Source organism: Typopeltis vanoorti, chromosome 3 (genome assembly GCF_054136105.1).
Source record: "Typopeltis vanoorti isolate ZY-2024b chromosome 3, IOZ_Tvanoo_1.0, whole genome shotgun sequence".
In the NCBI taxonomy this organism is placed as follows: domain Eukaryota; kingdom Metazoa; phylum Arthropoda; class Arachnida; order Uropygi; family Thelyphonidae; genus Typopeltis; species Typopeltis vanoorti.
The window spans coordinates 118,763,459-118,784,723 of record NC_143551.1 but is presented as its reverse complement, the minus strand read 5'-3'; the positions used below and the strand labels follow the sequence as shown (position 1 = coordinate 118,784,723).

At 33.4% G+C, this 21,265-nt stretch overlaps 1 protein-coding gene across 1 annotated transcript; it reads right to left on the bottom strand.

Moving 5' to 3' along the window:
* Window positions 1-918: 918 nt before the first annotated feature.
* On the bottom strand, window positions 919-18,010 carry LOC150108514 (protein Wnt-2b-like). Its single transcript, XM_090390476.1, has 4 exons — window positions 17,752-18,010; window positions 6,489-6,769; window positions 4,786-5,050; window positions 919-1,133 (listed from the first exon to the last, which is right to left on the bottom strand). The coding sequence occupies exons 1-4, from the start codon at window positions 18,008-18,010 to the stop codon at window positions 919-921; spliced, it is 1,020 nt and encodes a 339-aa protein (XP_090246602.1).
* Window positions 18,011-21,265: the final 3,255 nt, after the last annotated feature.

Here is a 21,265-nt window from a genome sequence, read left to right as displayed (position 1 = left end):
TCTTGTAGAAAGGACATAGGAGGATGTCAACATTTTGTATACTACAGACATGACTGTCAATTATTTATATTAAGTATAATGTTGAAGAAGAGAGGTTAGTGGTTCAAACGGTATTTGTCTCTGTCAACGAATGTTTAAAATCCACCTAAGAAACAAAGCATCGATAAAAGGTTGATTTTATGCACACAATAAAATTCGAATGACATTAATAGGATTGCGAAATTTAAAACCATATCCATGAAGTGTAATTGGGAAATTTTTATTCCCGAAACCATATAAAAATGCATATGGGTAGTAAAACTTGTTACATTCTCGGCAATTTTGCTTTGTGTCTGAATTTTGTGATTACTGATCAATCACGAGATTTTTTTTTCCTTTCTGTTATTGTTATTTTTAATAACTAGAGTTGGATTTATTAAATTTAATTTTCAGTACGTGACTTCATTGTTATCATTATTACAATTTAGTTGCCCTGTGTGTGTGTGTGTGTGGATATAGTTTACAAGGAGGAATATTTTCTCTTCTCCGTTAACTTAGCGATAGCTATATTTTATTGATTTTTATTTCCATTTTTAGCACTCGAGAGCTGACTGCTTTACAGCAATTCGTATATCTGCGCTCCTAGCTGGTTACACTCGGAAAGAAATTTTTAGCCTGGAGCTCAGAAAATGCGAGATGATTGAAGTGAAGCATTCAGTAACACGATGACTCCTAAAAAAAAGCAATAAATATATATACATTCCCTCTTACAGACAAACAAGTGATCTTCACTATGGCTCGTCTAAATTTATAGTGTTCGTGGACTTTTTTCAAATACCTGAAGGTGTCTTATAAGCTCACAGGTTGGAGAAATATTACTTGTTGCTGCTGCGCAAACGGTACAAGGGAAAGAATCAAGTGAGTTATTCCTCATGAGGATCATATTGGAATGCCTGTCTTTTTACAGGTGTTCTCATCCTTCCACTCGCGACATTCGGAACATTGCACAGAACAGCACCAACTGAATCTACAGCCGCATTTCCTGACGTCAAGTACACGGCGAGTATCGTATCCTCGGCCACAGCACATGATGTCACAACCGTCTGTTCCCGTAGAACTCCTATTGCACTGACGGCCAGCGGTACCCAGAGTACCTAAAATGTAAGACAATCCAAATGTAATGCAGTCTGAATAGTCAAACAAATCAAAATGTTTCAAAATGCATTCATGAATAAACACAAATTGGTCAGTGATTGACACTGTCTGCTTTCGTTCAAGAAGAAGAAGCAAACCGAACAATATGCAGATAAAAGGAAATAACATTAAAGTACTGTGAACCCTCGTTAAGTTGAATACGGATTGCATTTCAATATCGATCTTACAAACCACCCAATTTAGAACGCGTGTTAAGTCTCATCAAGTTACTGTAGTGCTGACTGAGTAGAAAACTTTTCTTCCATAGTCGCATTAAAATTGTTTGAAGTTTAAGAATATTAACTCATCTTGCAGCGACTCGTAAACACCAAAACAGGATTGGATATTTCTAACAGTGGTTGGGTGCAAAGATTGGAGGAGAATTGGTACAAAAATCTATCCATAAACAGAAATAGGTTATAAGAGAAATGCGTACGCATCGAATTATTTGTGACAATTTTTAAATTAAATAATATTCAATTTTAAGACTAAAATTATTCAGATCTGTCTTCAGGATTTTGCTTTTTTTTGAATATAATATAAAATTTGAATAAAATAGCATAACTGCATAATGTTACAGCAGCATATTAAACTTTAAATTAGAACTACTAGGCAAGGCTATTTTGTCTCGGAGTAGTCGATCAGAAAACGAAGTTTTCTTTACATCTCACGAAATGTCTTTATTGTTAGAAACGACCTCGTTGCTGGTGGAGAGTCATTGTTAATACATTGCTAATCAGAAAGATTGAGAAACGGAAAAGAAAATAGAAAATGATAAAAAAATATGAAAGGGAGAAAAAAAAACTTGAGTTGAGGGGATAAATGGAGAAAGTTTGAAAGAGGAGAAATCTCAATAAAAATTTATTTGTTTTTAATTTGCGGACTAAGTCAGCAAAGCAAGAGAAAAAGTTGTAATCACATTTTTAGAGCAGAATGAATGGCATAAAGACGAAACCTGGATTAAAAAAAAATTATTTTCTTTCTACTCGTCTTTTTTTTTTTCATTTTTAATCCCTTCTCATTATTATTGCATTAACAATTTAAACTGTCTTAACAACGTTAAGTTAAACAATTTATTTTTAATAATTTCAGTCATTTGTTAAAATTTATTAAAAATCAGCATGTTAAAAGTAATTTCTTAATTTTAAAAAGTCAATTAAAATAAAAAAAAACATCATATACTATATTTGAGATCTTCATAAATTCGTCCCGATTTTATTATCATAGCAGCAATGGCCAAACATGGCGATGCGAAGTGCTTACAACCTTTGGTGTGAGTTTCCTAATATTTGCTCGAAGATCTCGAATATTCTTTGAAGGTCTTGTCTGGTGAAAAGAACTATAAAGAGAACGTGTGTTTGCTATCATTAGGACTTTCTTAAGTACCGCCAACCCAACAATACTGTTTGGAATTCAGGATGGTACTTATCATACTTGCAGCATCAACGCCGAAAGCTATGAACGACGGTGTTGTTTATAGCAACTATAATCCGAAGTCATAATGTCCGTGGCAGTTTTTTTTTTTTTTCCTTATGCAAAATGGGCCAGCCGGGCAGAGAATACATGAACATCACATATACTGGCTTTTTGTTCTTGATTTAATTTCTTCTGCGTAATTTCAACCATTCCCCAAGGGAAAGATGCTTTCTTAAGGCATACTGTGAAAGATGCTTTCCTACTGCATACTGTGAACTGTTTCGAAAATGGGCTCTGTTATGAGAAATCAAACTATATGAGCATTCTTCGACCTAGAAATGACTCAGACCGGTTTCAGTTTCTGGAAATGTACGCCATTTTTGCTTTCATGTAAAGCGAAAACGAAGAAAATCGTCCTGGTAGATCTTTAGGAATTGTTCAGTTAATTTCCCGAATCGGCCATGGAAGGAAATATATTTCAATGAATTATGTGAACTTTATATGAATTCCAGATGAAAACTTTGGAAATATTTATAATCTGGTCTTGACACCGCTTCGTGGTTTGCCTCGAATGAAAAGGTTGAGGTCTTCATCGGCATTCATGCGTACGATCCATAACACAACGTAAAAGGATTCTAAATACAAGAACGTCTTTCCTCACCAAATGAAAACGCTGTTAATGCTGCTTGCTATTCTACAACACGAATTTTGATCACTTGAATCTCCAAAATCATCGACTCTTATTGGTAAATCAACTGCAGTGGACTGGACTGAGTTCCTTCGTAAAACCTTTTTGAAACATTTATAATTCTCTGAAAATCGCTGCTGTTTTTTTTCAACATACATTTATAGGCAAAAAAACGAAGGAGTTAAAAGAATGACATTAGTTTTGTGTGAAACAGTTTTATCAAACCGGTTTGAGAGCGAGTTTAAAGATATTTAACTCTAAAAGAAAGAATCAGAAGGATCAAACAATTGAGAACCTAATGAAAAATCAGACTCTTTGTTAGATAATAAAAAAGAATTGAGGACACCTGAAAACATTGCCTATTTATAGGCAAATCTCATCCATAATCCATAAAAATATGTCAAAGAATGTCAGAAGAACTTTAATCTTGATCACCCACTCATTCAGTGGTCATTCATGAGAAAAAGATTTAAAATTCAGATGCAACAAGCTTCGATTTGCCAAAAAACAGGAGAGCTGTCTTTTGTAAATCATGGCGGAAATATTTGGAAAAACAACCCAATAGTTCTTCACCGAATATGGTTCTCTGAAGAAGCTCAGTAACCTAATCCGTTCAACAAACAGAATGTGTGGATATGCGTATCTGGGGCACTGCAAATCCCCGTGCGGTCACTGCGAGACGTCTGTTTATCCTAAAAAAATGCATGGTGGGTGCGCTATTTCATTGGATGGAAATGTCTTTCTAGCTGGCTCAATTATTCTGAGCGTTACCTACAACTTCTTCTTCTTCTTCTTCAAAAGCCCCATGTTCGAACTCGGTACGAAAAATTATTGATTAATTAATTATTTGTTATCAGTTCCAACATTAACATTCAAAATACCACCGCACTCGCGACAAAAAGTCCACGATAATAAACGGACTGAGATCTAGCTGCTGAGCAGCACGTGAAAGAGGGGTAAGTTCATCTTTATGCTTCTAAAAACCATTTACAAACAAAAAATTGCTTATAATCTAGATCACATCATCATCATCTTGGACAGCCTTCTCAGCGAGGAACAAATAGTGCATCATGGATCTCATGATCGTGAGGGACGTAACATGATGCATAAGTCTTTAACTTGCGAATTTTTAACAGTAATTAACTATTTTGATGTTCGGTTCAGATAGAAGCACTTCTATGGATCAGATGGAAGAATGACACTTGCCCTTTAGTTCGAAAGAACCAAATCTCGAATCAGGAAAAGATGAGAAAGGATTTTCCCTTAACTTTTCAACCAAGCTATGCTTAGATAATCTCAGAGTAGACCAGCCAAATAGCAGCTGAAGACTAAGTTCACAAACACTCATCTCCCGCCTTAATTTCTTTTGGTACAGGACTTGGAATGCATTCTAAAATAACCAACAAACAATACGATAATTTGAGCCCATTAAATACAGAAAACGTACCCAAATAATATCATGTTTATTGCAGTTATTGCAATTAACGGTTTCATTTGTTTGTATTTACCTCTTTCCCCATCTTTCAGACAGTAATCGGGAGATGACTCCAAATAGACTAGATCACCCTTCGACGGCGGTTTTTGGTCTTTTGATGCCGTCATTAAACCAGTTCCACCTTTGTTGGTTGTTACTTGGATGGCGCCGTCGTATTTCTGCTTCAGATAATAAGCCGTTCTTCGAAATTCCATCATAGCTTGCCAACAAGTACGAATAGCGCATGAACCACTGACGCCATGACATTTGCATTCCAAGCGAACATTTTTCAGGACAGCCTAAATTAATAAGAATAATGCAGATTAGGATTGAAAGTCGTCCAATAAATGATACCAGCATTAAGCTGTATACAATTACCTTACAATATTGTTGAGAAAGATAATTTTTTATATATATATATTTTTTTAAACCATTTTATTTTATTTTGTCACAGTATGGCAGAATTACTACATCAAACACTGAAAACTTTAAATAGTGCATGTTGACTGTTCCGTATGGCGTGAAGTAACGACAAAAACATAGAAATACGTTTAAAAATGATCAGAAAGAATCATAAATAAGATGTTTTCCCTATCTAATTCTAATAATTCTAATTTGTAGTATTTCTGTACACGTGTCTTATGTCCTCACCACTCAAGCTTTGGCGAGACTCTCAATGGTAAATAATACAGAGGTGGAGCTTCCTGTTATTTTAAAGTCCCAACCTTTTGGCCCCCTGAAGCAATGTTCAGATGATGAATATGCTGGCCAGGCTAATCTTTGCTCTCTGCTGTACTCGACTATGTCTGTCTATTTTGAAATATGTATCATGATTTCTCATTCTAAACAGCAACTTTCGGTGGGCCAGAGAAACGCAGTGCTCGGATTCGAGTTACATACTACAGAGATAGCCGTGATCAAACAGTCCTTCTATAGAGACCGAACCTATGAAGTTCAGTAAGTAAGTAAAATTTCTATAGCTTTGAATGTTCTAAGCTCTTATTAAAGGAAATCTATTAACGCAGAAAGGAAAGAATGCGCAACCCATTTCAGCACTCTCCGATCACTTTCCAGTCGTTTCGTAATATGCTTAACTTTCTCGAATTTATGTTCACCAATATTTTGAATTATGTCAGTTGCAGGTAATTTGGATGTTCTAATTATGCTGCGATCATACTGTTGTCACCATATTGTTGTCATAACCGAATATATCAACCGATGGTAATGCTTCGATGTACAGTCGGTTAACTTTAAAACTCACCCCATTTCCACTTGCTCTCAACTGCAAATTGTTCAGTGAGCATTCTCTTATCTGTATAATCACTTGATCTGGTTAGATGTGTGGTGGTGGTGTAATGATTATAATTATGATTAGAAGTTGATTCGACAGAGAGAGACAGAGAGAGAGAGAGAGAGAAAGTTTGTATTGATTATGACCTGTCGGAGTAGATGAGTTCCGGAGAGAACCTTCAGTTGATATCTTGTGTGTATACCTTCAGAAATTCAGTATTTTTCGAAATCAATGGATTAATTATGAAGATCGATAGCTGTTAAGGAACCATCGTCACCTTAGAAGCGTACTAAGACCAAATATCGAAACATTCCCCTTTAGATATGGCTTATTTTATAGCTGTTTGCAAAATTCGTGTCACAAATCCATACATTATGCAATGATTCTGAATTAACATGTTTATTACCACCGCTACTCACTTTAGGATAGGACTGAGGAGAGCTTACCTGACGTCCGGCGCGATTGTTATGGAGATTCATGAGTGCTTGAGCATCCCTTTGTCGACGCTCTCGTGCATCGATAAATTTTCTGGCGAACGTACTACCATGTCTAATAAAATCAGAACATCCTCCCCACGAATATTCCCCAAAGGAATCCCACGTAGTACCCTGTTTGGAAGGATCACAGGCACAGTTGTGAAGGTCACCTTTGCTGCAAGAGCGAGTAATGAAGTGGACCACGCCGGCTGAACTGATGGCATAAACAAAAGCGGTCTCTCGACTTGATCCTTAAAAAAATTGATTTTTTTTTTTCAAAGAATGCACTTTTTTTCATTAGTCATAAATTATTCTCTGCAGAAGCTTAATACAGATAAAGGAAGGCATTATAGTGATACCAAATAAACAGAACTTAGAGCTAAGAAATGTTTTTAAAAGAAAATATTATTGAGGAAAATATTAAATGACTTGCAAGTATAGTAACATTATTATTATTATTTTATGCACCGGAGATGAACAAGGTTCATCAGCAGTTAGAATCACGCGCGCGCGCGCGCGCACACACACACACACACACACACACACACACACACACCACATCGATTATTTTCACGGCATTGGCCAAAAAATTATTACAGTATGATACAGTTCTACTGCACTTCTGTCTTCTTGTAGTTTCCAGTCGTATATTGCCTTTTGCTTACTGAATACGAACAAGTGCCAAGTGACATCATTTATATACTGAATTAGTTGTTAAGCTGATGAAGAATGTTATTCGCTAGACATTCGCAACATCAGTGATATCACAAATCATGAGAGGGGAGGCAGGAGTTCAAAGCGGTAACCATTTAGTGTCGAATTTGTAGAAATTAATTTGACAGTAGGCTATTTATAAAGACATGACCGCTATTGATAACCTCTGTTTAAAAAATTTAAAAAAAAAAAACGGGAGAAAATTAATGTTTTTAAAAAATGATCCATTTTTCGAGAGGGGAGAAAACCCTTTTACCTGCGTATTAGACTTGTTAATTAGCCTTCAGTTGAGAATCCCTCATAAAGGTTCCTCGGATCGTAGACGGGATGCTTTTCCAACTAAATGATAAAGATCGCTGCTGCGTTACTTTTTCAAGATTTAAATATATTAAACCTATTTTTAGATTAGATTAAATTAAAAGTTTCGCTTAGAGTTTTGGATATTGATATTTCTTGAAGATCGAGCAAAAATGCCTTAAAATACTGCAGAAATAAAAATTGAGATAGTTTGAGAAAAACACCAAAACGAAAGCCTGGTAGGCATTTTTATAATACGGTTTGAGTTATTAAATTAATTCTAATTCCATTTAATTAAGTATTTTATAACGCCACTTGCTATGATAATGGAAATCAGGTGCTATCTAAGCTAACAATTTTCTGTTTGTGTCATTATCTGAAAAGAATTGAGATAAAAGATTGATAATTGGATAACAATGACTCTCTCTTTCTCGTCTTTTTTTTTTAATTTTTATTTTTTGAAAACCATCTGGATATAAGCTAATTTACAATTTACATGGTAAATTATTCTAGCGAAATGGGTAAAAATATCATTTTAATCTAGGATTAAGATATTTTAATCGTTTATGACAGCGTAAAGGAATTTTATTACATTAGTATATAATTTCTCCCATAAAGAAATCTGTAACAGAAAATTCATGATATATTCTATTTACATTTATCATGGTGGCAGGATTTTTCATTTTTCAAAACATACAGACCAACCAGAATATCGCATGCAGTTTATAGACTTGGATTTTATAGCCTCAGTTGCATCGCCGTAATTCTAACCCAATTACTTTGTCTTCGGAGACAAAGCAGAGGCATTTTAATTCTTCGTGAAATGAAAAGAAAAAATGTGTGTGTGTGTGTGTGTGTGTGTTCGATTGATATATTTTTGTTTTCTCATTAACAAAGCGCCACAAAATACTTAATGCTAAGCTTTTTTTCTTTTATGCGATTTATTTAAAACGATATAGCGTCTTACTATGCAAAATAAACGTACAAAAATGCAAAAAAAAACAAAAAAAAGCTGATGGTATTCATAAGAACGAACTATCGAGGGTGATTTAAAATATTTAAATAGTGCCATTTTGACGAATAAATTCGTATATTTTGACTTCGTCGGTGAGTCTGTTGGATTCACGAAATTGTGCTGCCATCTAGTGTAGCTTTAGCTAAGCAACGTTTTCAACAAAGCGTTTTATGTGTATACAAAATTGCACTCAATCAAATAACAGTTACTGAGTACTGTTTCCAAGCTAGAATAATTGTTTTTTCATCCTTAGTATCTCCTTTAATATTTTAAAATGTTCATGCATCCCTTTTCTTGGACAGAATTTTTTTCATAGTTTTAAGTGTTGTTACAAAACTGATCAAAATGGCATTAATTAAGTACTGCATAAAAAATTATTAATATTTATTTAATTAACTTAAACAAACCATTATATATTCTAAGAAAGTATGCAGACAATATATAAAGAAAACAATATACAATATTTGAGTTAAGAATACAGAAAACAACTGCAATAAAGCGTATAAAGAATAAAATTGGTATAATTCAATTAAACAATGTAGAATAAGGAAAAGGTGAAGAAGAAGAAGCCTAATGATAGCAACAAATGAATTAAAAATGACCTTAAAACTAGCATGAGTATAGAAAATTGGCATTGAATTATTCATTGCTCAAAAAATAATCTTACGTTGGGAATACATTATCCCCCAAATACGAAAGATGTTATGAAATATAGTATAGCATTATTAATAAGGAATAACTAAATAAAGAAGTAAATGAACTCAATAATGAAACTTGGGTATATAAATATAAGTTTCAATAATGAAACTTATATATATATATAAAAATAATGTATATATATATATATATATATATGTGTGTGTGTGTGTGTTAGAAAAGTGGGGGGGGGGAGATTAGTGAAAACGCGACATTGCGTTCACTAATTTTTTACGTCTGTGGTTGCGCAGGAGCAGATTGGATAAGCAGGGAAAAGTTGATTTTCCAAACCTCACACAATTCGAACCTCTTCATCCGGGAAATTCTTCAAGGCCAAACCTACACCACCCATCGTGTCTAAATGTAAACAAACTGAAGGAAGTTCAATGCAATTATTGTTCGTGTTACAGCAGATGTGGTGCGAAATTAAGTACCGTTGGATCGTCTTGCGTATTACTGCTGGTAGTCCCATCGATCTCTTGTAATTGGATCAATAAAACTTTGTAGCTCTTTGTTATTGCTTTTCTGTTGTTACTGCAAAGCAAGTTTGTAACGCTATTAAGTTTTGCAAGTTATGAAGTCTCTTTCATCAGAACCGTTGTTGGGATATATGCCAACCTTGAAAAGCAATATTTTGCTGTTCCTAAATTCAGGAAAATGTATGTGTGTGTGTGTGTGTGTAAAAAAATTTTATGATTCAGATACAAATTTTGCTGATAGCCGTTCACTTTCTGTATTAGTAATTAATTAATATTTGATTCGTCTGCGAGTAATAATGTAGTTAATAATTTGGTTATAACCGTATTCCTGTGGTACTTACACTTTTCTTTGAATATTTCATTAAAATTTTATTCAAAAGGACTTGATACAAGCTTTATACTTCCGTAACGAGGTACCTAGTTTTCCTATTATACTGTTTTTTTTAGGTCTATTTTATATAATGCCAAGCTGACATATTTAAAAAAAAAAAAAAAATCCATATATGTACAGTTAGTTTTGGATATTTGTTTTTAGTTTTTCTTATGAATTTCATTAATTTATCTAGTGTTATAATAGTTTCTACTTCGTTCACTCATTTATTTCTAGACTTAGAATTGTCAAAATGATTATCTTTACATACAGTTTTATAATAATCATTTTAGTTTTGTAAAAAACTTCGGATATTTATATTATTTATTTTCTTCTGCAATTTCTTTATACGGGTATTTAGAATTTTACATGCTGATCATTGCATTTCGAGTAACTCTGCTTCTATTTTATGACATTAAATTCTGTCTGATTCATTTTTCTTTTTAAGTATTTTTCTATTCGTTCAGTTTTTTTTTTTTTTGAATTGTCGTTGACTGTTTTCTTTGTTATATTAAATATATTCTTCCCTTCTATTTTAGTATTTACATTTTGCTCTTATTTCAAACAAATTCCCTTCTTGTTTTCTTTGGAACACTTCCTAAATGTTTTCTTACGCCTCTGTTTATATTTTATTTTAAATGCATTTTCTATTGGCTTTTTATTTGTTTAATGGTCATGAAACTATTAAAAAAACAGCAAGAATAAACAAATACTTTAGTTTGCATTGCATTCACGCCTCTAGAATTTTCACTCATTTTGCAGATTTCATTCTCATTTGCGTTGAACACGTGTTCATTGTTAATGTGCAATTCTTTGTGGTTGTCTCTTTCAGTGAGATAACTTTCGTTGCTGTGGCCTCAGGAATAATAGCCTTTTTTCAGAACCTGGAATAAAATAACTCTTGACTATTATCAAATGAAGCAAAACCTTGCCTTAAAAGATATAATTATTCTCAATTGTAGCCTTGATGTTACTTTGAGCCGGAAAACGCCTTGCAGTTTTTTTTTCCGTGGGAGAACGGCAAGCTTAATTCCATTATGTCTCAGGAAAGAAACTAATGAAAACTTACAGAAAATATCCCGAAAGATTTTTTGTAGAGAAATTAAAGCACTTATAAGTAACTTTGAATTACTTTCTTCAAAGCATACATTTCCTTATTGTATGCAGGCATTCTACTGGTTTGTCCATTGTACAGTAAATCTCTAGTAGGTCTGTTCTGTAAATATTTTTCAAAGTTTGAAAACACTGGAAAACCTTAAAAGCCTGATAACATGAAAAACCTTAAAAGACGAAAGAACTTTAAACCAGCGAAAAGATTGCAAAGCCTTTTAATGAATTCTTCGTTGTGATTTTTTTGAAGCTTTCGGGCTTATTTATTTACCTATTTTACTGTATGATGAAAGTCAAAACTGTTTTATTTATAAAATAAAATAAATAAATCTTCAAAATGGTGCCTGTGAATGCTTTATAATATCTTCCATGACCAGATTCGGCTTGAAGAAAGAAATACTTGTTACTGACTAACGAACTTTTTCTAGGTTTTTTTTTTTTTTTGCGTTGCTTCCAGAATTAGCCGATCGATTAAACAGATGGGGAAGGGGGTGGGGGGAAGGAGTTTCTCCTTGGGTTTGAATCTCGTAATTCTTATTCTTGTCACCTCCTCGTTCATAAATGAACTTAACTGCGGACAATGGAGAGAGGATAACAACCGATACGGCATATCGATTTCTAAAAGGGCTAATAGAGTTACTTTCGTTGTAGAATAAATAGGCATTATAGGATTTATTTATTAATATTAATTAATCTTCTGACGCATTTTAATCCTCAAAGAGATAAGTGGAACACTATTATCCTCAATGTTTTGAAACTAAAAAGTGCTTGAAGAAAGAGGATGAGAATACGGTGTTAAATTGTGAATGAAACTATGTTGTGTAATTTATTTTTTTTTCATTCACATTAACATTGCTTATTATGTATTAATCATGATTTGTATAAAAATTAATTATTATTCCTTAATTTAGGATTACTATTTAAATATTTATTCTAAACTTAACCTACTATTAATTTGTTAAGTAATAATATGTGCAGAATTTATAATAACTAAAATATATATATGATGTAACGAAAAGTATTATTATAATTAATTCTGTACGTAATGAAAAAGCTGATTAAGTAGCTTAAATATTCTGTTTATTCTTATTTGTGAAAATTTAACGTTATGTAATCGCTCATGTAGTAGTAGAGCATTGTATTACATTAGCGAAATGTTTGCGTTCATTTGTTGTCATGGAGACGCATGAAATAAACAAGCACGAGTCAAATAGAGCGTGACCTTCGGACTGAAAGGGGAGAGGAAAAGATATAGAAGATTTTTAATTAGAGAGAAGAGAGGATGTTTTTGCGGAGCGGGAAGGAAGGTAGGATACAAGCAAAGGAAGTGGAAGAAAATTATAAGTTTTCTAGGGCAGAAATTCATGAGAATAGTGTTTAGAAGTGAGCCAAAACACAGTGAATCATATACTTAGCTGCAAGAGAAGTCAGCTGTGTTGTACAGGAAAATTAATGCCGTATCCGGATAAATAAAGAACTGGACATTCAATGGAAAATTCTGATTAGTTCCAGTTAGTCTAGGATTACGTCTTAATTCTATGTTGCCCTGAGAAGAATTATATTGAAATTAACTAGTTTGAGAAAAGTAAACAAGGAAAGATATCAGTGCCTTATTGATGTGTTGTTTTTTTTTTTTTGAGTAGTGAAGCGCAATTAACAGTTCAGTTAAATCGTTGGAGAATTTTTATTAATGTGTTCCGCTAACGTAAATAAGTTAATTTATAAGTGTGCTCACAATTAATTGATGTATTGAAGATTGTATCTGGTAAGAGTAGTCATATTTGTTTGTTTATTCTAACATTAACATATCTTTGAAGTTCAAAGTCCGAAATAAGATTGCTTGGAATATTGTCTACCTTGATTAGTGCTTCCTGTGAATTTAAACATTAAGTACAGCTGATGGATATGTGGAGACTGATTAAATAAGAAGTTTCGTTTTATTAACTTGAGTTAAGAAAGCTTGTGATCTTGAAGCTGTGAATTGTATGTGAAAGTTTAGAACATTGAATTGGCATGAGTGACTTAGCAAGATGTATTAAGTTAATTGTATTGTTTCATTTTAAAGCAGAATTCTTGTATTTGTTATATATATCATATATTAAATGTTTTATTTTGTTAATCTAAATATTGTGTTTGCCTGAATTCCTTTTTATTGCACCGTTCATAAATATTCGAATCTTGCAGGAACCCCAAATGGAATAGTAAATAATTCGGCCTAAATAAATGAGGAGACTGCTAACTTAATTAAGAATTGATCCTACTATTTTATATAGACTAATCTAAAAATAGGGTGGCGCAGTATAATTATAAATTTCCCTACTTTTGGATCGGTGATCAATTTGCAATTAGTTGTTATATTGATAAGAGTGGCTTGAATCAAGATGGCGGATTTAGAACATAACATGAAAATAGAACGTCACGACATACGGTAGACAGCCTTCACCATTTTGTGTTCCTTATTATAATTAGCATCGTTCGTTCACATGCATATCATGTCTGTTGTACTGTCGATTTTTGATGAGTTTTGAGACTAAAATGTTGCTGAATTGTAGGAGGAGAATACATAGTTACTTGCGCTAAACATGACTACCTCAGAGCTGGAAGAAAAAGGCCTAGAAAAAGTTTCTGGATAATTGAACCTATATCTTCTCTGTTGATCTAACGTCAAGAAAAATACCAGAAACTACTTAGATATCTTATATTTCTTGTTTCTTAATTTGCCATCATCAAATCTTTAAAACATTACCCAAACTGGAGAATGATTTTTAAAATTACAAGGATTTTTAAACGTACTAAGAGAGCAAAACGGTTAGATTAGAAAACTATATGGTCAGACACTAAACGTTTACGTAACTGCATGAAAAAAATAGCCAAATAGTTCTGTATTTACGATGACTCTCAAGATGAATTCATCACTTGAGATGAATCAAATTCATCTCAAGTGATGATTCAATTTCATCTTGAAGTCATTTTGATTAGGCAAAATATTGTTTGCTTTTAAAACTGTTGAGTTCGACATGCTTCAAGCTACCCAGTGAAGAGGTGTTTTAATATATTACTAAAAGTCCTCTAAATGTTAAAAGGAAAAAATAAATAAATTATGTTCCGGAAAATATGCACAATTTACTCAAGAAAACAAACCTGTGGGAAGATATTAAAAAAAAAATATTTTAGAATATCTCAAAATACTCATTTGTGCAGGTTGGCTGTATTGTGTGTTTTGAATACAATTTGCATGGCAATTATTGTATAGTATTCCGATATGCACATTTTAATAAACAGCTAAACACCATCTAATAGAATTAAATGGAAATGTAATGCCATTGGTGATATTGAAAGTAGTACACGTCTCAAAGAACACAGAGATACATAGAAAACTGTTATTCTTCAAGATCAGATGCTGCCTCATATGCGCTAATGGACTGCAAAGTTATTCCTAAAACCATCAAAGATCAAAATTCCGATCTTTTGCAAAGGCTATTGTAAAAGCTGCTGTGGTGCTGAATCGTCCTGGCGAGTTTCATAAAATTCTGCAACAGAGTCGTTTGTTATCATCATCATCATCATCATCATCATCATTTTGGTTTATACCCTCAACGGATACACCAAAATGATGATGTTGCATTAATATCTCGCATCATTTATCTACCTCGACCTTTGAGAGGCCTTAACATAAAGGCCTCTCAAAGGTCGAGGTAGATAATCGAGAGGAGACCTCTACAAATTCTGTAAAGAATGCAGAAAGCCGACTGACTACAAGAAGATAAGGATTAGAAATTGAGTTCAACCCTTACCGTCTTGTAGTGCATCCCATTCCTAGGTATTTGGATCTTGAACGAAACAACTATTTCGGTTAGTTGGCATTACGGACGAAGCAACTAAGGCTATGAGCCCTTAGTTACCTCAGGTCCAACTAAACATCAGATATGTCTATTTTGCGAGAAGAAAAACCCTAATTTCTAAGGAGAAAATCACTGCCACTTCTGTATCACCTTATCACCTTGAAAATCATTATAAATGTTCTTTCTAAATACTTGGAATCGAATCCTAAACTGGATTCAAGTCCAGGTCTTTCCTCAAGTCCCGAGCTTCTCTACAGAGGCACAATTTGAAATTTAGTTGCCCAAATTGGATTCTACATGGATGAAAACTACAGATAAATTATGCATAGTCGGAAGTAGAGTGTCGTGTAGTTTAATTTAATAGTTATTTAGCGAATTTATATTCTATTTTAGTTTTGTTTCATTTCTGATCTTTGTGCAATATGAATAGTTCCGCAAATTACGACAGTTTTTGATTATTTAGTCAAAGAATCCATGCGCATATGAAGTTTACATTGTGGTGGATGGATGGAGGAGGGGGTGCATTGTATGTTTATCAAGCGTATCATAGACTAATACTAATCGAAAACAACATGTAAACCTGAACATAGAAATAGCAAAAAATCATTACATTTATTAAATATTCAAGTACAGTGAAGTACAGTCAAAGCCCGATAATATTTCGGAAATCTGAAATAAACAGTACACCTCGTAGCTGTCTGTGGTACAGCGGGAAATATAATCGGAAGGTTTTTTAAATATACAAATATCTTCAAATATCTGTTGTCTGAGTACAAAAAGTTTTAAGATCCGGGAAATCACTAAATAACACTAAGCTTTGTGGCACTGTCTTTTTATCTTCTTCTAAATTTGACTTGTGGTAAAAATTTTCTATTTTCCTACCATTTAACTCTGAAAGAATGACGATTTGGGGAATTTCTATGGTCTCATACTTCTCGGTATTATTTATGATCAGTTTCAGCCTCTTCCTAAGCAGTGCTTTAATTATCATACCGTACAACTCACCAGAGCGAAAAATCCTAGAGCTCAGATGAGACCAATGAAGTATCTCTTCGGATAAGGGAGGGAGATGTTACGCTCTTGATCCTACTACACCACTCCTAAAACCATTCGGTTCATGTCATCAATTTTATATGTCAACAACTATAACAACTGCATTCCTATCAGTCCACTTGAGTCAATTTTAATGTGTATTATTTAAAATGTACAAAATAACAATATCTCTTGTTATTAATCTTATCTGTCTGCAATTGGACATGAATACACGATTAATACCACTTTGGTTGAAAAGGATCACGATAGCTTCGTGATATTCTACTCAACGATCGAATTGTACGCAACTATATACAAATGTTTTCGTATTATTTGATGTAGTTTTTGGATGCCATGGTTATTAACAAAAAAAAAATCTTTATTATACTTTATTTATCTTCTGTGAAGTTTTCCTGCTTTAAGTGTCGTAACCAAAGCAAAAAAGAAGTGGTCAATAATAGTAGAAAGGCAGTCAGATATACCTTGACAGATTATACAGAATATATTTTTTATGTCATCAATAATTCAAGAAAACTTATACTAACGGAGAACAAAAATGTTCACCTGAAGCAGAACATAAGACATTTTTTTTCACTTTTGATAGTTTTTGCAGGGATTGCATATTCGATACACAAAGATTGAAATAGATGTGTGTTGGTTTTAGTTTGTGGTTTTTCCAATATTGTCATGCAAAGCAATAAAATCCTCTCTCTCTCTCTCTCTCTCTTCATTTTCAGGGTGATTTAAGGTATTCTTTTCTAAGGTGTATATGTATATATATATATACATGTGTGTGTGTATATATATATATATATATAGTTTTTTCTTTCCTGTAAATCGTCATCCGATTACCTTTTTAAGGTTACTAGAACATTCTCATTGATCCATCGTTGTAGTTCGAATTTCTCACCATAGCAATTACAATTTCTAAATTCTAGAGTGGAAGTCAGATAACACACGAAACTAATCATTATTAATAATAACCTTCTGGGGAAGGTCAAATACAAAAAAAAATAATCAGTTGAAATTCGATATGCGATACAGTTAACAACTATCGTGGAGATACATATTTTTCTGCAGTATATCCCAATCCTGGATATAACGAGCTGTATTTTATAGGGCTTTGACTGTACTTATTTCACAAGCATAAAGTTAACGACATGTACAGTCGGGCACCCCGGATCTGACAACCGTAAAGTCAGACCGGTGCCACTTTACAGAATTCTTGTTTGATATTCCTGAGACACATATGCATACATTTTCAATTAAAATATAAATAAAACTTAAATAATGAAGGAAAAGCATTTTAATTTGAATATTTAAAATGTCATGTATTCATATGCATCGATAACGTTCTATTCCAAATAAGAAAATATTAATTAAAAGCGAACAGACAGCGCCACTAAGTAGTAGCGGTTGGTAAATGAAACACAGTGTTAATTACTGTCCTTATTCATGTGTTCCAGCAACGAATGTGTTCTATCTATACTTAAAATATTAGTATCTTTCTTGATGAGGTGTGTTAAAATTATTGCTAAAAAATTTCGACCTACTTTTGTATATCATTACATCGTGAGGGATGAACGGACCGGATTTAAGAAGTCTTGATACGGAGTGCCCGACTGCATTGGAATGAATTAAGAATTTGGCAAGAGATTATTATGAGAAGAACTCTTACTCTTGAGCATTCCTTTTCCAAATATTGTCACGTCTTTTTCAACCGTAGAACAGTTCCAACGCTGATTTCGAAACTGTTGCTGACACTCCTGTATGCCAAGTCGAATCCCTCTAATTATGTTCAACATAACGTCTGGATACCTCTCGCATAAATATCTCTGTCGCTTTACTAAACCGGGCAAATTATCGCAAATGACTTGCAATCCGGATGAAGAAATGTGCAGCTGATTAAGAAGCCTAAACAAAAAGAAATACGTCATAGGATACTGGTGTGTGTGTGTGTGTGTGTGTGTGTGTGTGTGTGTGTGTGTGTGTGTGTGTGTGTGTGTGTGTGTGTGTGTGTGTGTGTGTGTGTGTGTGTGTGTGTGTGTGTGTGTGTGTGTGCGTGCGCGCGCGCGCCATGGCATGACCACAAAATTATTTTAAAAAAACGCACATTTAATTTAAAGTCAGGGACTCATGATGATGAAAGATGTCCTGGTTCTGAAGACGCAGGGTTTGAAAGTCATCCAGAACCTGGGCATCGTTGAGAGAAAATAATTTACTGACAGTATGTATCATCCTTAATCATAATTTAGTACTTAACGATATAGTTTCGCAAAAATTCTGCTCCAGATCTCACCTGGAGATTCAGGGAACGTAGAAGAGTACGGCAACATGCTACCACGTTGGAATACTTTTAAATTCGCATCTCACACAGCGGCATGATTATAATTTATATAATTTCGAAACGTGGGTTCCTTTTTAATCCCTGAAATGAGTATTGAAATGAGTTGAAACCATTTTGTACCAAGTCAAAAACAGAATTTCAGTTAAAATCTGTTCGCCCCGAATGGGGGGGGGGGGAAGCATGCGTATTATAAAATATTTCTAGATAATGTCATGAAAAAATAAAATAAGATAAATAAAAAATCGATGGAATCAAAGTTCAGATGTTAAAGGCTAGAGTTTCACAGCACAGTGCAATGCTGTAATGGCCATTACTAATAAAATACGGTAATTAAAAAAGATCTAATTCCTCATCAGAATTATAGTTACAGAACTTCCCGACTAAAAACAAAGGGAATTTTGAAATAAAAATTATAAACGATAATTTTTAATAGCAGTACCTGCAGATATGACAAATTTGAAATATAAAAATGTGCTACTAGCGTTACTGAAATCCCCCTTTTTTTGTACTTTCAAGAAATCCCACATCTCCGCTTTATTATATAAGTTGCAAGAAAATTACTAATTACAAACAGACTTTTCGAAGGGAAAAAGAATTAGTCCTAATTAAAAATATGCATCATTAACTTTGATAGATCATCAGAAAGTCTCTCATTTCTTTATTAATTAATTAACTGTCGTTCTGCTTACATCTCACTGTTGCAGTTTGACAAGATTTTAGTAAACTTCGTTATTAATATTTCTAGTTAATAATAATAATAACAGCAAATCCCATACCAATTAACTCTTCTGTCTTTGAAGCCATCACTCATACACCTCACAGAGTTCAAATTAAGTGTAATAGGAATGAAGTTAATCGCATTTTAAGTTAATTCGCTGTGATTACCCAAATATCATGAAGATATATAAGATTAAACTTCATAGAAATTTTCGTGTAATTAACTATTTAAGATAAAGTGTTAGATTTAAAGTGAGATATCTATCTTTTATCGGACAGGAATGATCTTGATAAATGTATTCTCATGACTGCATAAAAAAAAACCAAATGATTATAAAATAGGAACAAAATGCACGGTTAAAATCATGTCACAGATTTCTTTCAATTCTTCATATTATTCTACGTCCTGTTGAAGAATATTTTACCCCTTAAAAACTCAACAATTTAAAAAACATCTTTGTATGCGTTTGTCTCTGTCCGCCATTTTGGCTTCATGTTATTGTGCAATGCTATAAAAAGTTATTTATAAAAATATTATAAATCATGTTATTTGCAATGTTATAAAAAGAAATAGTTGCATGAATTATTTTCGCTTAGTTACCAAAGGCATTCTTATTTTAATCACTTACTTATTGTATTGATTTAACCATAGTATCCTCCTGAATCTAGTTCACACCAGTGAGCTCTCAATAAACAGTGAGACCAGCCTGGGTATTCCCATAACGTTTTACATCATGGTAGACTAATGCTATTGATGTGGAGTCAACAGCTTCTAGATACAAATAGATTCGTTCGTGAAGATATACTTGACGCTTAAACTTTGTTTGCTTACACTTGGGTAAAGGATTAAAACAAGTATAATTTGTCAAGTGTGATGTACTTTGTAACAGACAACAAACTTCCTACATACAAGTACAATAATGAAAACAAAATTTATGCCATGGTCGTTTGTTCAGTACTTCCGGTTCTTCATCCCAAATGTTTGGTTCCTTCTCTTCAGGGTCCTCTCGCATTGAATGACTTGAGTTAAAAGGTCATGTCATTTTAAATATATCGTGTTATGTCACACGACATAACAAAACTACACTGTATTCTGAAAGGTATTCAGATGGCCTTACGAGAATAGAAAATTATCTGAATACATATGTAACGAAAGTACAAATATAAAAGCGCCGAAACACCAGAGATAGAAGTCCAGTCATAAGAAGTAGCCGCAAAACTTTGATTGTTGAATGCCACAGCACTAAGTTTTTCACTGTGTGTGTGTTTAGGCCAAATCTTTTTTTATATTCCATAAAATTTAAGAACAGCATTCGGTGGCTCATAGATAAGTTGTATCCATACGGGATCGTTTTACGGATATGCCCCGATGGGGGTTTAGTCCAATCGGTTACTTACGAAATATGTCTAACATTTAATTTATTCTTTTTAGTTCCTTTATTGGTGATGATTTCTCCTCTTAGAGAATAACCCAAAGTAACGTGCTTATTCTTAAATATAGCTATTCCGTTTGTGAATAATGTCCCTTCATTTTAAAGACTATTCTTCCTCGTGGTGAATGTCCAGACTTGTTTATTCCTGGACGTTTATTAGACAACAGAAATCATTGCTTCGTGTTCGCATTAGTTGATTAAGAAATGACCTGTCGGACACACGGTGCCGTTAACACGTCTGCTGCCACTGGCACCCGTCAGCGAATTTGAAAGTTCAGAACGTTCACCTCATCGAAGTACGTGTAATTGTATTGTTAGTGACAGCAGTTAATTGAGAGGTCTTAAATTAAAGGCATTAGAAGTATTTAATTGAGTTTAAGAGTGTTATGAACTGTGTTGCAATTCATCTCTGGCTATCGTCAGTATTTGTCATGGCATGCTGTGAAATCATTCGTAAAGAATGTTTTCGAAAGTCTTTTTTTATCCCCTTAGTTCCATCTTTCAAAATGAAAGAATCGATTCGCTACCTAGTAAATAGCGAGTTGCTTATTATTTATATATATATATAGTGCCTTTCATATACAAATTAAAAAGTGTATTTGCAGATCTCATCAGCCAATTTACATGTTTGCTAATTTACATTACATTTTATTGCACTGATATTTACTATAAAACTTGCTTTAATATTCTATATG

What these genes read in the sequence shown, in the direction of transcription:
- LOC150108514 (XM_090390476.1), bottom strand. Translation starts at nt 18,010, where the DNA reads ATGACGTATTTCTTTTTGTTTAGGCTTCTTAATCAGCTGCACATTTCT. An exon ending in ACAATCGCGCCGGACGTCAG is followed by an intron (nt 5,051 to 6,488) that starts GTAAGCTCTCCT and finishes TTATTAATTTAG; the next exon opens with GCTGTCCTGAAAAATGTTCG. An exon ending in TCTGAAAGATGGGGAAAGAG is followed by an intron (nt 1,134 to 4,785) that starts GTAAATACAAAC and finishes CTTACATTTTAG; the next exon opens with GTACTCTGGGTACCGCTGGC.